A 13,166-nucleotide genomic window follows, 5' to 3' on the forward strand; every position below is an offset into this window, starting at 1 on the left:
CAATGTAATTACAGTTTGAATATTGAGTGCCATCTGTTTTAACCTCTCCTTTGTGTATGAGTCTGCCTGTCTCTCAGTGATCGACTTCATAAACACAACTCATACAAATTCATACAACTGCTTAATGCAAACAGGAATTACATATGCATCGGCTGATGTTCAATTACATATGGAATACTACTTCATGGATAAAAAACTGTGAAACACAGGTTTACTTGCTCATGGTTTATGATGCTGAAAGATGTGCTGCGCATCTTGTTTGTGCTGGTGTCGAGGAGCAACTCCTATCTATTACCTCAGGAGGTCACTGCTGAGCAACATGTAACATTTACCCTGCTCTTATTGCATTCAGACCCACAATAAGCTGTGTCTTGTTCTGAATGTGTATGTGCTCAAAAGAGAAAAAATGTTGCATTTCTTCTAATCAGTGTTGCTTCAAGGAATAAGTTTGTGCTGATTTAGGTGGGTTTTTTTCATGGACATTCAGACATAGAGAGATTTCAAGAGTTGCTGTTGCACAAAACAGCAACAAACGAAGTGTACATGAACAGGACATACGGACATATAAAATTGATATTAAAATCTTCACTGTCCAAAAATCCTTTAGTTTTCCTCCTATTGTTTCTTTGCACAGCCTCCTCTTGATTATCCAGCATCTCTCAAAAATCTGTCCATTATCTATACACCGCTTTGTCATCATTACAGTTACATTAAACTTTATTAGGGTCACAGGGGGCTGGAGTCTATCCCAGCTGACTTAGGGTGAAGGCAGGGGACACCCTGGACGGATCATCAGTCTATCACAGGGCTACACACAGAGACAAACAATCACACTCACTTTCACACTTGTTGAACTGTGTGAGGAAGCCAGAGTACCCAGAGAAAACCCATTCATGCACAAGGAGAACATGCAAACTCCATGCTGAAAGATCCCAGACCCAGGCCGGGATGCGAACCAGGGATCTTCTAGCAGCAAGGTGGCAGTGCTAACCACTGATTCACTGTGCAACCCGCTCTCAAACATGCTAACAAATATTTTCTAGTCATGTATGTCTTTGTAAATGCAGACATGGCCTACTTACAGAAGCCCTGAAATGGGAGATAGGGCTAGTGGTCCAACATTACGCTTTAGCTGAGAAACAGATTCAGTAATGGATTTATAATTAGCTTGTCCACAGACTTTGTGTCCAGCATTAAAAACCTGATGAAAGTAATAGTCGATGTGGTCATAAGATATTGTGTTGGTTGATATGTTTCTTTTTTTTAGGCAAATTTTTTTATTTATTTATTTTTGGCTTTATTTGACAGGTTAAGTTGAGAGACTATAACCCATGTTTATGGGTCACCCTCTCAGCCAGTTGAGCTATCTGGGCTCCCTTCACTTTCTTCCATAAAAAAAGGGGGGGATGGACTCAAAAATACAAAAATAAATGTGATTAGTAGTCTTTCAGATACATTTAAGTTCACTGAAATTAATATTCAAAGTAGTGTAACATGAAATGTCACAAGAGCCAACACATTAAAAAAAACAACCGGTCAACACTGCCCTCCATCTGGAACCACTTTCGCATTGAATTGAAGGCGTCTGATTTCATACAGTAGTTTGTGTTTTTTGTTTACACACACAAACACACACACATACACACACACACACATATATATCTATATGTAGTAGATAGTGTGTTGCTATAAAAATGGTGAGGAAAAGGCAATTAACAACAGAAGAGAGACAGATCATCATAACACTTAAAAATGTAGGTTTTTCCTACAAAGAAATTGTGAAGCAAGTCCAGGAGTTTGTGAGTATAGTTTTCTTCCCCATCAAAAGGCACTCAGAAACTGGAAGAGGTCTGGAAGACCCAAAGTCACAACAGAATCAGAAGACAAGTTTCTGAGAGTCAACAGCTTGGTGATAGGTAGCTCATATCACAAAAGCTTCAAGCACAGGTTAACAGTGGTCGTAGTAAGAAGTCTCTGTTTCAACTGTGGAGAGAAGACTTGGAGTTGCAGGTTTGACAGGTGGAGCTGCAGCAAGAAACCCATTGCTCAGATGTTAGAAGAACAAAAAGAGGTTTGCCTGGGCCATGAAACACCACCAATGGACTACTGAAGACTGGAAGAAGATATTATGGACTGATGAATGCAAGTTTGAAATCTTTGATTCATCACACAGGATTTTCGTACACCTTCGAGTAGGAGAAAGGATGGTTCCTCAGTGTGGAACATCAACTGTCAAACATGGAGGAGGAAGTGTGATGGTCTGGGAGTGTTTTGCTGCATCCAGGGTTGGTGACTTGTACAGAGTGAGAGTCACCCTGAACCAAAACGGCTACCACAGCATTCTGCAGCACCATGCAGTACCCTCTGGTATGTTCCTAATTGGTCAGGGGTCCATCCTACAGCAAGATAATGACCCAAAACATAAGTCCAAGCTACACCAGAACTACCTTAGGAAAAAAGAACTCGATGTTAAGCTTGAAAACATGGAGTGAGCAGCACAGTCTCCAGAATTAAACCCGGCTGGTTTGGAATGAACTGGACAGAAGAGTGAAAGCAAAGAAACCTACAAGTGCCACACGTTTATAGGAACTTCTGCAACAGAGTGGGGAAGAACTTTCTGAAGAATATTTGATTTCCATTGTGAAAAGAATGCCACAAGTTTGTTCAGCTGTTGTATCTGTCAAAGGTGGCTACTTTGATGAGTCAAAAGCTTAGAATACATTTTGGTTTCTAGATAGATTTTTTTTTGGTTTGTTTAATTTCATTTCAGAGTACAATGAAACAATAACATGTATTATCTCTAATAAAAAAACTGGAAAAATTGGAGTGTTCTAAAACGTTTGACATATAGTGCATGTATATTATATATTTTATTTGAAGGAAATAATGCATTCCTCTTCCAACACCTTGATCTCTAAGCTCAGTCAGCTTCATACTGTATATTATCTAATAAAGTATCTGTATGACAAAGATATATTTAAATTAACCTTTCATTTTTAGAATATGTATTCCTATTTCAAAAGGGTTTGACAACCTAACTGCTAAAAACAAGTCAATCAGAGAGTCAATCCTTTAACGTTTTGTCATAGTATTCTTAATACAAAGATGCCTGCACACAAAATGGCTTCTTATCAGAACTTTTGTCTTAACTGCCGTGGCCTGTAGAGGTCAAATCAGTGGAGCATTTCTCCAAAACACAACTCAAACAATCGTCAAACAAAGACAGTTCCATAGTATAGTAACAAATGATCTTATGCACACAAAACACTACACAGAACAGACCATCAGATGGGTTTTTAGTGACATGTTCCTTCTGTTCAAAAGAAGAAGCACGAATAAAATGAGGTCATGTTGAGAAATGAAGGTAAATCCTGCATTGCTCAACAGTAACATTTTGTTTTATTAGCGTCCAAACAGAGGTCAGACGGCATTGTTTGTTTACCAGCTGTTTTACAATCCAACATGAATGTGCCTGTATTTCAGTGTAGTCCAGACTGTTACATTTTAACACAAAAGCAACTTGGATTAGTTTCATATTTTTAGAGTAGTTATTCTATTTTAGATGACACACTGTTTTATTTATTTTTGTATTGCTTATTTACTCGAAATGAGGAGACCCTGAGCAGATTCACTGAAATGCAACATATTTTGTTTGCTCAATTGATTCCTGCGAATGATTACCAGGAAGGTGAAAGCCAAAAAGCAAATAAACCTTTACTGGCATAATGGTTTTATCACTGAATAGTAAACATAGTCCCCAGACAGGGTCGTTACGCATTAAAAATACCTTTAAAAAATACATAAGTGTCTGTGTGATTCTGTTATTTGCATTTTCCATGATTCACTGAATTTTTTTTTTTTTTTTTTGCAAATAAATCTTCTTTACTTTTTCAGATTACTTTTTTTTCCTAATTTTCAGATGACAGTCTGGTGTTTTCATGGTTTTGTTCATTATGTGGTGCGTCATATTGGGTGATCACTTCCTCTGTTTTCTCTTCCCTGTAAGCCTGGGATTATATTTGGAGGCTGGAGCTGCCTTGCGTAATTCATTGAGCAATCTCCTTTTCTTCCCTGTGAAACCCACAGCTCCTGCTCTGTTTCACACTGTTTCACTCTGAAGTTTCTACTTGTGCCTGGTGGTTCACGGTAATGCAGATAAAATGCATGTAATAACCAACACCTGTGTCCTTTTTTTGTGGATGCATCTAGTGACTTTTGTGCAAAGCCAAGGTAAGGCCCCGCACTCGTGCTAATTTATATGTTCCATTATTTTACCATTCAAATTATTGCTTTTTTGTCAAGATAAAGTGATATACCGCATACTTACTTCTGTTTCTTGCTGTTCTACAGGTTGTACACTTCAGGAGTTTATAGATGGCCGCCACTATGACTCAAATTTTGACATAACTGGTCTGGAAGCTAGCTACGCTGGTGGAAGGCAGGTGAGAGTGGGCTGCAATATTGGCTACACTGGCTTTTTCAAGCTGATCTGTGTGGAAGGACAATGGCAGACTAGAGGCAGCAAATGCCAACGTAAGTTTTCATCTTTTATTACTTGTAAATATTTACTCTGACATTATGAATGGTAACCACTAGAATAGATAAAAGCAATATGCTATGTTTTATCAGGGTATGTGTTGCTAAATGGAAAATGCAGTGCAATTACATAATAAGTGCATATTATTATTATTATTACCACATTCATATTATATGATTCATTATAAAGCACATTACAAGGTATTATTGTTATCATATAAATGGAAGCACATATTTCCAAGTATTTTTCCATGCGATGTATTTACCCACATTGTCCTTTGTTTGTTTTAAGCAAAGTCATGTGGTCATCCTGGCGATGCCCAGTTTGCGGATTTCCATCTTGAAGAGGGAGACGATTTTGTTTTTGGGTCAAAGGTTGTATACACTTGCCACAAAGGGTATGAAAACATCTTTAATGACAAATTCTTAGTTTTTTTCTTTATATCTTGTCTTACATATGCGTTGTATATATTCCCTGTAAGCTTTGCTTCTCTTTACAAGTCATTATCGTAATAACCTTTCTACATTCAACTTGTTTAAGCTATCAGATGGTCAGTAGGACGAAATTCCGGCGCTGCATGGCAGAAGGCTGGGATGGTGTTGTTCCAGTCTGTGAAGGTAAGAGTTGAAATGGAGGATCTTACTCATTCAGAGCCTGATACAACCCACCCTGTTGGTATATCCATTGAAGATAGATAGATAGATAGATAGATAGATAGATAGATAGATAGATAGATAGATAGATAGATAGATAGATAGATAGATAGATAGATAGATAGATAGATAGAAAGAAAAGAAAAAGAATGAAAAGAAAAGGGTATTGCATACGTGCCCATATAGCCTGATACATCTGAATGTTTCTTGATCATTCTCCTTTCAGCCCAGCAGTGTCCAGTGATTCATGTGGGCAGCAATGTCCAGGTGATTGGGGATCCAGAAGAAGCAAACTATGGCAATGTAGTTCGATTTAGATGCAAGTCAAGCTCTGAAGTTCTGGAAGGGTCAGCAGAGATGTATTGTGATGAAAACGGACAGTGGAGTGGGACAGAACCAAAATGCACAGGTAGAGTGGCAACAAAGAAAACAAACAGCATATTAATGATCTTTTGAAAACCAGTAAGAAACAACCTGGTGAGACAATCAGGGCGGTGTACTATTCAATTCAATTCAATTTTATTTAGCTTAGCACAAGGAGCAGAAAAACAGTTTTTTATATTTTTCCCGAAAAAAAACATCCCTCCTCCTCTCTGTACAAAACATAAAACTGGCACATATTTATGATCTGACATTAGGAACTCCGTTAAAATGTGCAGTAAAAACAGAAATGGGTTGTCATTCAATATTGTTCATGTATTTGTAACAGAAATAAAATGTACAGTCCCCCGGATTGAACATGGTGTGGTGCTTGGAGGTGTCCAAGAGTACAAAGAAAATCAAGTCCTGAATTATCGGTGTGATCCTCAATACAAGCGTGCTGAAGAAAGACAATCAAGATGCTTGAAAGTGGGAACAAAAGCAGAGTGGAGTCCTACACCTGCATGTGAAAGTAAGTATAAAATGAAAGATCCACAATTTGTTGGTTCTATCGCAATGACAAGTGAAAACTGCTGCTATTATTGGACTACAGTCTGTCTTGTTATAACAGACTAACAGATATGTTCATTTCTCTACAAATGCAGAAATAAAATGTGAAGTGAGACTGCCAGCACTTGAAGGAACACGATTTGAACCTGCTTCCAGAAGTGTGTTTTTTCCTGATGACACACTCAGAGTTTTCTGTGGAGAGAAACATTGGATTGTGGACTATCAGACCACCTCAGCACAGACGACTTGCCAAAGTGATGGAACGTGGAGTATCAGGCCACTCTGCAAAGGTAGAAATCCATATGAGTCTTAAAGCCAGAGACAGATTATGGGATCATTGTTTTTAACTATGTGGTGTTTCATGAGACCATTATTATAGTTTTCAATCTAACCTTAGTTACAGGCTGCACAGTGGAGTAAGTGGTTAGCACTTTCGCCTTGCAGCAAGAAGATCCCCGGTTCAAATCCCGGCCTGGGCCGGGGATCTTTCTGCATGGAGTTTGCATGTTCTCTCTGTCCATGCGTGGGTTTTCTCCAGGTACTCCGGCTTCCTCCCACAGTCCAAAAATATGCTGAGGTTAATTGATCACTCTAAATTGCCCGTAGGTGTGAATGTGAGTATGATTGTTTGTCTGTATATGTAGCCCTGTGACAGACTGGCGACCTGTCCAGGGTGTCCCCTGCCTTCGCCCGAGTCAGCTGGGATAGGCTCCAGCCCCCCCGCGACACTAGTGAGGATAAAGCGGTGTATAGAGAATGGATGGATGGATCTTGGTTACTTAACATTGACAAATCTTTCTCTCATTCCAGAGGTCATATGCGACAATCCACGAGACTCACGTGTGTACAGCTGGGGTGTCAGTTGGTACGAACAGAAAAAACTGGGTGACTCTGTGTATTACAGGTGTAGATATGGTTATCAGAGTACAAGTAGAACCAATCAGGCCACTTGCACCAGAGATGGATGGACACCAAAACCATTGTGTAAAGGTACTGTGAAGTTAACCTTATATTTCTAATATTTACTGGTTTTATGTCTTTAATGTTACGTCATATTTGTAAAAGTGTGAAGGAACTGTTTTGGAGTTAGTCTTTTAAAACTATTGGCTGTTTTTCAATGAAATATCTCAGAGGTGACAATTCCTGTTTCCATCATTCACATTCATTTCAGTAGATCAGTAATCCATCCAAATAATATATCACACTGCCTGATACTCCACCACCCTGATCAACAAGGCAGTAAAGTATAACAAATGCAACAGGTATTTAGTTACTTTAGTTATTTCCTTCCACAAAGTATCATTTCTCAGAACTAGCAGTTATACAAGACGGTACCAGTCCTAATATGTCTGAAGTTGTCGTTAGTATTAAATCATCACAGTCTAACTAAAGCTAACGTACAATTAATGTCAGCGCTTCATTTCACCAGAGAACATGACAGGACTGAGTTCAGGATCTCTGCACATCAGTTTCTCATGAGAAGACGTTTGAATCAGAGTCCTGTGATTCTTCTCACATTAAAAGTACATTAGCTGTAATTAGTGCATGTTGACTTTCAGCTTGACTATTTTTCTACATTTAAAGTGTGAAAACTGTGCTGGTTTGGTGAGAGGATTTTTCTGCCTTTGAGTCCACTGAAGTGTGTCTCCAAAGGGAACTGGCCAATGGAGACACAATCACATGTCTTAAAGCTCTATTTTCAGTGACTTCATTTTTTTCTTGGTAGATTTTGTGCTTGTAAGAGGGAAATTATTAACAAACTGGTCATTTATCTATGTGAATTACTAAAGTGTAATATATTTGTCCCCAGGAACATACTGTACCAAACCCAACATTGAAAATGCAGAATTTACCTACAACCTCAGGGACCGTTACTCTCACAATGACCGAGTCCATTACACTTGCAGGAACAGCAATAGAAACACTTTTACTATTACCTGTATTGAAGGTGATTGGACAGGAATAAAGAGCTGCTCAGGTAAGAACATACAATTAGAACTAATTATTTACAGTTTGAAGGCTAATTGTGGTGCAGTTATGACATGTTTGTAGATTGTTTTGTCCTAATAGATAACCTTAATCGTCTCAGATTTAAATTGCATTCGTAGTGTAATTACTTAGTGTAATCATTTTTAGGCTGTGTATTATTGTCATGCTAACAGGATTGTGAGGCTGCACTTATACACAAGAGTACATTGAATGCAAAAACCAGCATTCTAGCATATTCACCATCACAATACACATGTACTGTCGTTGAGCAAATATAATATTGATCAAATTAACTAAGTTTTGCTGGAGCTGATGGAAGCATCACTGGGTTTGCAGGTATTTAGTATTAAATAAAAAGTAAGTGATTAACGTGCTGAACGCTAATCCTTGCTGAAAGATCTCCAGTCAGTGGGATTCACCCTCAAAGAACCATCAGCACACAAACAGACCTGTCTCACTGTCTAATTAATGTTATTTGCATGTTTTTTTCTGTTTTGTTGACAACACAGACTGTCAAAAAGCTGTAGTTCCAAATGGATTTGTTGTTGGTCCATACCAAGACAAGCTGTACTACACCTGTGATGATGGTTATAAGCTTTTCACCAAAGGCTGGTGGGCTGAAGCCAGATGTATTGGCGGTGTTTGGTCTGGACTCAACCAGTGTATTGGTAATTAATCTTTACTATTTTACTCTCGTATATTGCACTATAATGGAGCCAACTAGCCACAGCGGTTTGTAGAATGTAGACTGTCTCACAATCAAGCCACATCATTTTTAGCTTCATGTTTCATTCAAGTTTTACAATCTATATCATCTTTATTATTCCAGAAATGTATGAGACAAAAGAAATTGCTGTAAAAATGTTCATATTTGCTGCTCAGTGTTTTTGCATTTACTGTATCCAAGCAGTGCTTCTGCTCTCCTGCTGATTTTAGTGGCGACCATTTTGAATAGAAAAGTAATTTTCAGTGTTGCCAGTATTTTGCTAAGAATATACAATCCTAATTGTTTGTAATTGTGTAAACTCCAGACAAAAGATTCTGTGGAGAAACTCCTGTGATTCCTAATGGGAAAGTGTCCCCCCCAGTTACTGGAGCAGCCTATAGTTCAAATATTATTTGCAATGAAGGATACTACGCTCAGAATAATCGCTTGATTTGTCAGAATGGAAAATGGCATCCAGCTGAACATGGATTATCACTCAAAACAATCTGTGAACGTGAGTCAACTTCAGGATTATTTTATCACACGCATTTACGGCAGAAAATATTCATTGCAACAGAGTGCAGGGTAAAAATTAACACTGTCTTGTTTTCATCTCTTGCAGCAATCGCTGTTCACTGCAGTCCCCCTCCTAAAATTCAGAATGCTGTGGTTTTGTCTTCATATCAGAAGGAGTACTTATCTGACTCTGAAGTAACTTATTGGTGCCGTGATAAGTTTATAATGAAGGGAGAAGACACAATTAAATGCAATAATGGCCAGTGGGAGGAGAAAAACATCATGTGTATACGTACGTACATCAAAAAGCATTTCACAAAGTTACTCAGAGAAAACTTACAGAGATTCCAGTTTTAAAGCTGAGTTGGGCTGCCAGCTGAATTATCAGGATTCTCAAAGTACTTATAAATGCATCAAGAAATGCTGAAACTTTGTACTTTGATGCATTATTATGACATTACAGACCAGGTGATAATTACAGAGCAAGGCAACAGATGTACTGAAAAGACAGAGATTAATATGCCAAGCACAAAACACAAAATACTACAATACCTCAGAGAACAACAACACTCTGTTTCCTAGAAAATATCTTTCTATGAAACTAATCTGTAACAACGAACATGCTGTGGTGACATTACTCTGCCAGCAGTAGTTATCAAATTGAGCTTTATGGCTCAACGGCCACAATGTTTAGCAGCATAGAAAACCCCTCAAGGACCTTTTATCCAATTTGAAGTTCGATGACCCCAACATTAGAAAAAGTGAAACATTGTCTTTGTTATTTTTATCAAAGCTGTACATCACCAGGGTACAAAGATTGTCTTCAGGTCATTTTTGACCTGGCAGTTAAAAATCACAGTCACAGTGGACTAAAACACACACCAACATCACACACACACCTCTAAACCACAACACACAAATTTTGCAAAGTTAAATAAAGACTGTGTTTTTTATTAAATGTTGGCGGATATTATGCCTTGGTTTCAAGTCCCTTTAGGCTCATGCACACACAAAGACACACACACAGGATGAAAAATGTAGATTATGTGTGCTACTGACTGATCTCAGAAACACTTGAACAGCTACGTGCAGGTGCATCATTGCCCATCCATGACCCCACACGACTAAAGGTCACAGACAAAACATACATGCACACACCCACACACACGCACACGCCCACACCCACACACGCACGGAGAAACTGAGATTGTGTGTGCTGCTGATTGATCTCAGAAAAACTAAGACTTTCTCGTGCAGGTGCCACATCACCCATCTACAACAAATCTCAAATTTTAACAATGTTAAACAAATGAAATATTTCTTGAAAGCTTTGTTTTCAAACGGGGAATGTGTTCAGAGGCCGTAAAGATGCTGCAGCTGACTTCTCTCTTTGCTCAAGCCATCAGTGCAGTTTTTAATTTTCAGTACTCAGCAGGTCAAAGATCTGATTTTTTTCACACATCCAAGAGTAACAAGAAGGACTAGAAAACAAACACTGTGTGCTACACATAAGGTAAATACATTTGTAAAGTCCATACTCACACTGGCATACTGTCCTACATATGCTAATTAGAGTTTAATATGTTCTTCAGATTTTTCTTTTGCATCTATTATTTTGTTTTCTTCTTACTATTGTTGTAGGTTATGCATCTTGAGGGTGGGAGCAATGATTCAAAAGATGTGAGACTAGTATTTTGTAGTTGAGTTTTGTAGTTTTCCATACCATTGGACAGGATACACTACACTCTTGTTTCCCTTAAAAATGCATTTCAAGCTACTTTCTGCGCATTTCGGGCTCTTTCTTAGCTAAACAAATAATGTTTACACTTATGCAGTATCGTTAACAACAATACTAGTGATGATAAACCTCTACCTTAGCAAAGAAAACAGTTATAACATGTGCGATGTAACAAAAATGAGAAATAAATGCAGTATTTCTCCACTCTGAAGAAAAAAACTCCAGACATTCACACAGTGTGTAATGCATGACAGGTTGGTTCTTCGTGTAAAATTGATTTTTGGTTGAAAATTCAGTTAAGCTGCTCTATTTTAGAGGCCCAGTTGAGACTGGTCATTTTTGATCATTTGAACGAGGGGAGCATACAGGATGTTAAGACAACACGAGGGTTAATATGAAAAAGGCCCAAAGGGACTTGAAACTCAAGGCATAATGTCGGCCAACATTTAACCTAAAACACAGTCTTTATTGAGCATTAACCAGAACCAGGACTACACAGGATTTGGAATGTGGACCCCGGTTTTCACCTTCAATCTCTTCACTTTGTACACCAGGACGTAAATGCTTCATTCACCTGAAACACAATTATAGTGGACACCAAGAAATAATTTGGAACCAAGATTACATAACCTCTGTCTAAGAAACAGGGACTGACAACAGTATGTGACTTGTGTTTCCAGGATACTGTGATAAGCTCAACAATGAGAAGCAGTCAATGAACTTCACTTCAGACAAAGACAAATATTTGGATGGAGATGTCATCAAGTATCAGTGTATCATTCCTGATCCAGTGGCTGAAGGCAGCGCAACATGTGTGGATGGCAAATGGAACAAAACAGTGGAGTGTAAAGGTAAGGACAAGTTTATGTGGAAGCAGATAAGAGAATGATAAATTTAGATTTTTTTTCTTTGTTGTTGTTGTTTTCTATCTTGACACCAGACTCAGGCTGTAGGCTGAGACAGTCCTGGGTCTCTGTAATAATTCCTTCTATCCAAACTGGCATTGAAGAGATCTCTTCCTGGTGCAACTACAGGTCTTGTCCGCATACAGTCTTTCATTTGCTACAGCTGAATTTTTTGCTGTGTCTATTGTATTCTTCAGGTAATATACCAAAAACAAGGGTGGCATATATATATATATATATATATATATATATATATATATATATACACCTGAATCCAATAGAACACCTTTGGAACATTATGGTTTGTTCCATCCGACACCATCAGGTTGCTCCTCAGACTGTCCAGGAGCTCAGCGATGCCCTGGTCCAGTTCTGGGAGGAGATACCCCAGGACACCATCTGTCGTCTCATTCAGAGCTTGTCCCGATATTGTCAGGCTGCATACAAGCACATGGAGGTCATACAAACTACTGAATACCATTTTGAGTTGCTGGCGAAGAATTTCAGCAAGATGGACCAGCCTGCCACATCAGTTTTTCACTTTGATTTTGGGGTGTCTTGAATTTAGCCCTCCTGGGGGGTTGATAATTTTCATTCCCATCAAACAATGTGGCATCTTTTCATTCCTAACACATTATCCAGTCCATATCAATGCTAAGATCCATTTTGTTTTTTCCCGTATTGAAATATGATGTGTTTTCAAAGTGTTCCTTTAATTTTTTTTGATCAGTGTATATATATATATATATATATATATATATATATATATATATATATACATATATATATACACATACATATATATATATATATATATATATATATATATATATATGTCACAGGCCAAATTAGAATCCAGGCAGATTTAGAATCTACCTCGACAGAATTAGAATTTTGATTTCACCTAGGCGAAATCAAAATCCTACCATGGTTGTTGTAAAGATTTCAATTTTGATATATCAATAGCCTGTATATTAGAAAGAATAACCCTAACCCTAACCCTCTAACAGGATTTTGGTATACAGTATATGAAAAAAACAACCCAGAAACTACTTTGACAACATAATTTTTTCGCTGTTTATTTTGCCAAGTGTTGAGGACAAAAGTTGACATTAATTCTAAAGTTATTATTTACCTTGTATCCAAAACCAAATTTCAAGGTACATAATGTTAGGGAAAACAAATAATTACA

At 38.0% G+C, this 13,166-nt stretch overlaps 1 protein-coding gene across 1 annotated transcript; it reads left to right on the forward strand.

Moving 5' to 3' along the window:
• The first annotated feature begins 4,028 nt into the window (after nucleotides 1–4,028).
• On the forward strand, nucleotides 4,029–12,027 carry LOC110968368 (complement factor H-like). The gene is made up of 9 exons (XM_051947594.1): nucleotides 4,029–4,230; nucleotides 4,351–4,533; nucleotides 4,829–4,934; nucleotides 5,078–5,154; nucleotides 5,417–5,599; nucleotides 5,900–6,082; nucleotides 6,216–6,410; nucleotides 6,931–7,115; nucleotides 12,010–12,027. The coding sequence occupies exons 1-9, from the start codon at nucleotides 4,161–4,163 to the stop codon at nucleotides 12,025–12,027; spliced, it is 1,200 nt and encodes a 399-aa protein (XP_051803554.1). The 5' UTR covers nucleotides 4,029–4,160.
• The last annotated feature ends 1,139 nt before the right edge of the window (nucleotides 12,028–13,166 follow it).

The sequence above is a fragment of the Acanthochromis polyacanthus genome, chromosome 4 (assembly GCF_021347895.1).
Source record: "Acanthochromis polyacanthus isolate Apoly-LR-REF ecotype Palm Island chromosome 4, KAUST_Apoly_ChrSc, whole genome shotgun sequence".
NCBI lineage: Eukaryota > Metazoa > Chordata > Actinopteri > Pomacentridae > Acanthochromis > Acanthochromis polyacanthus.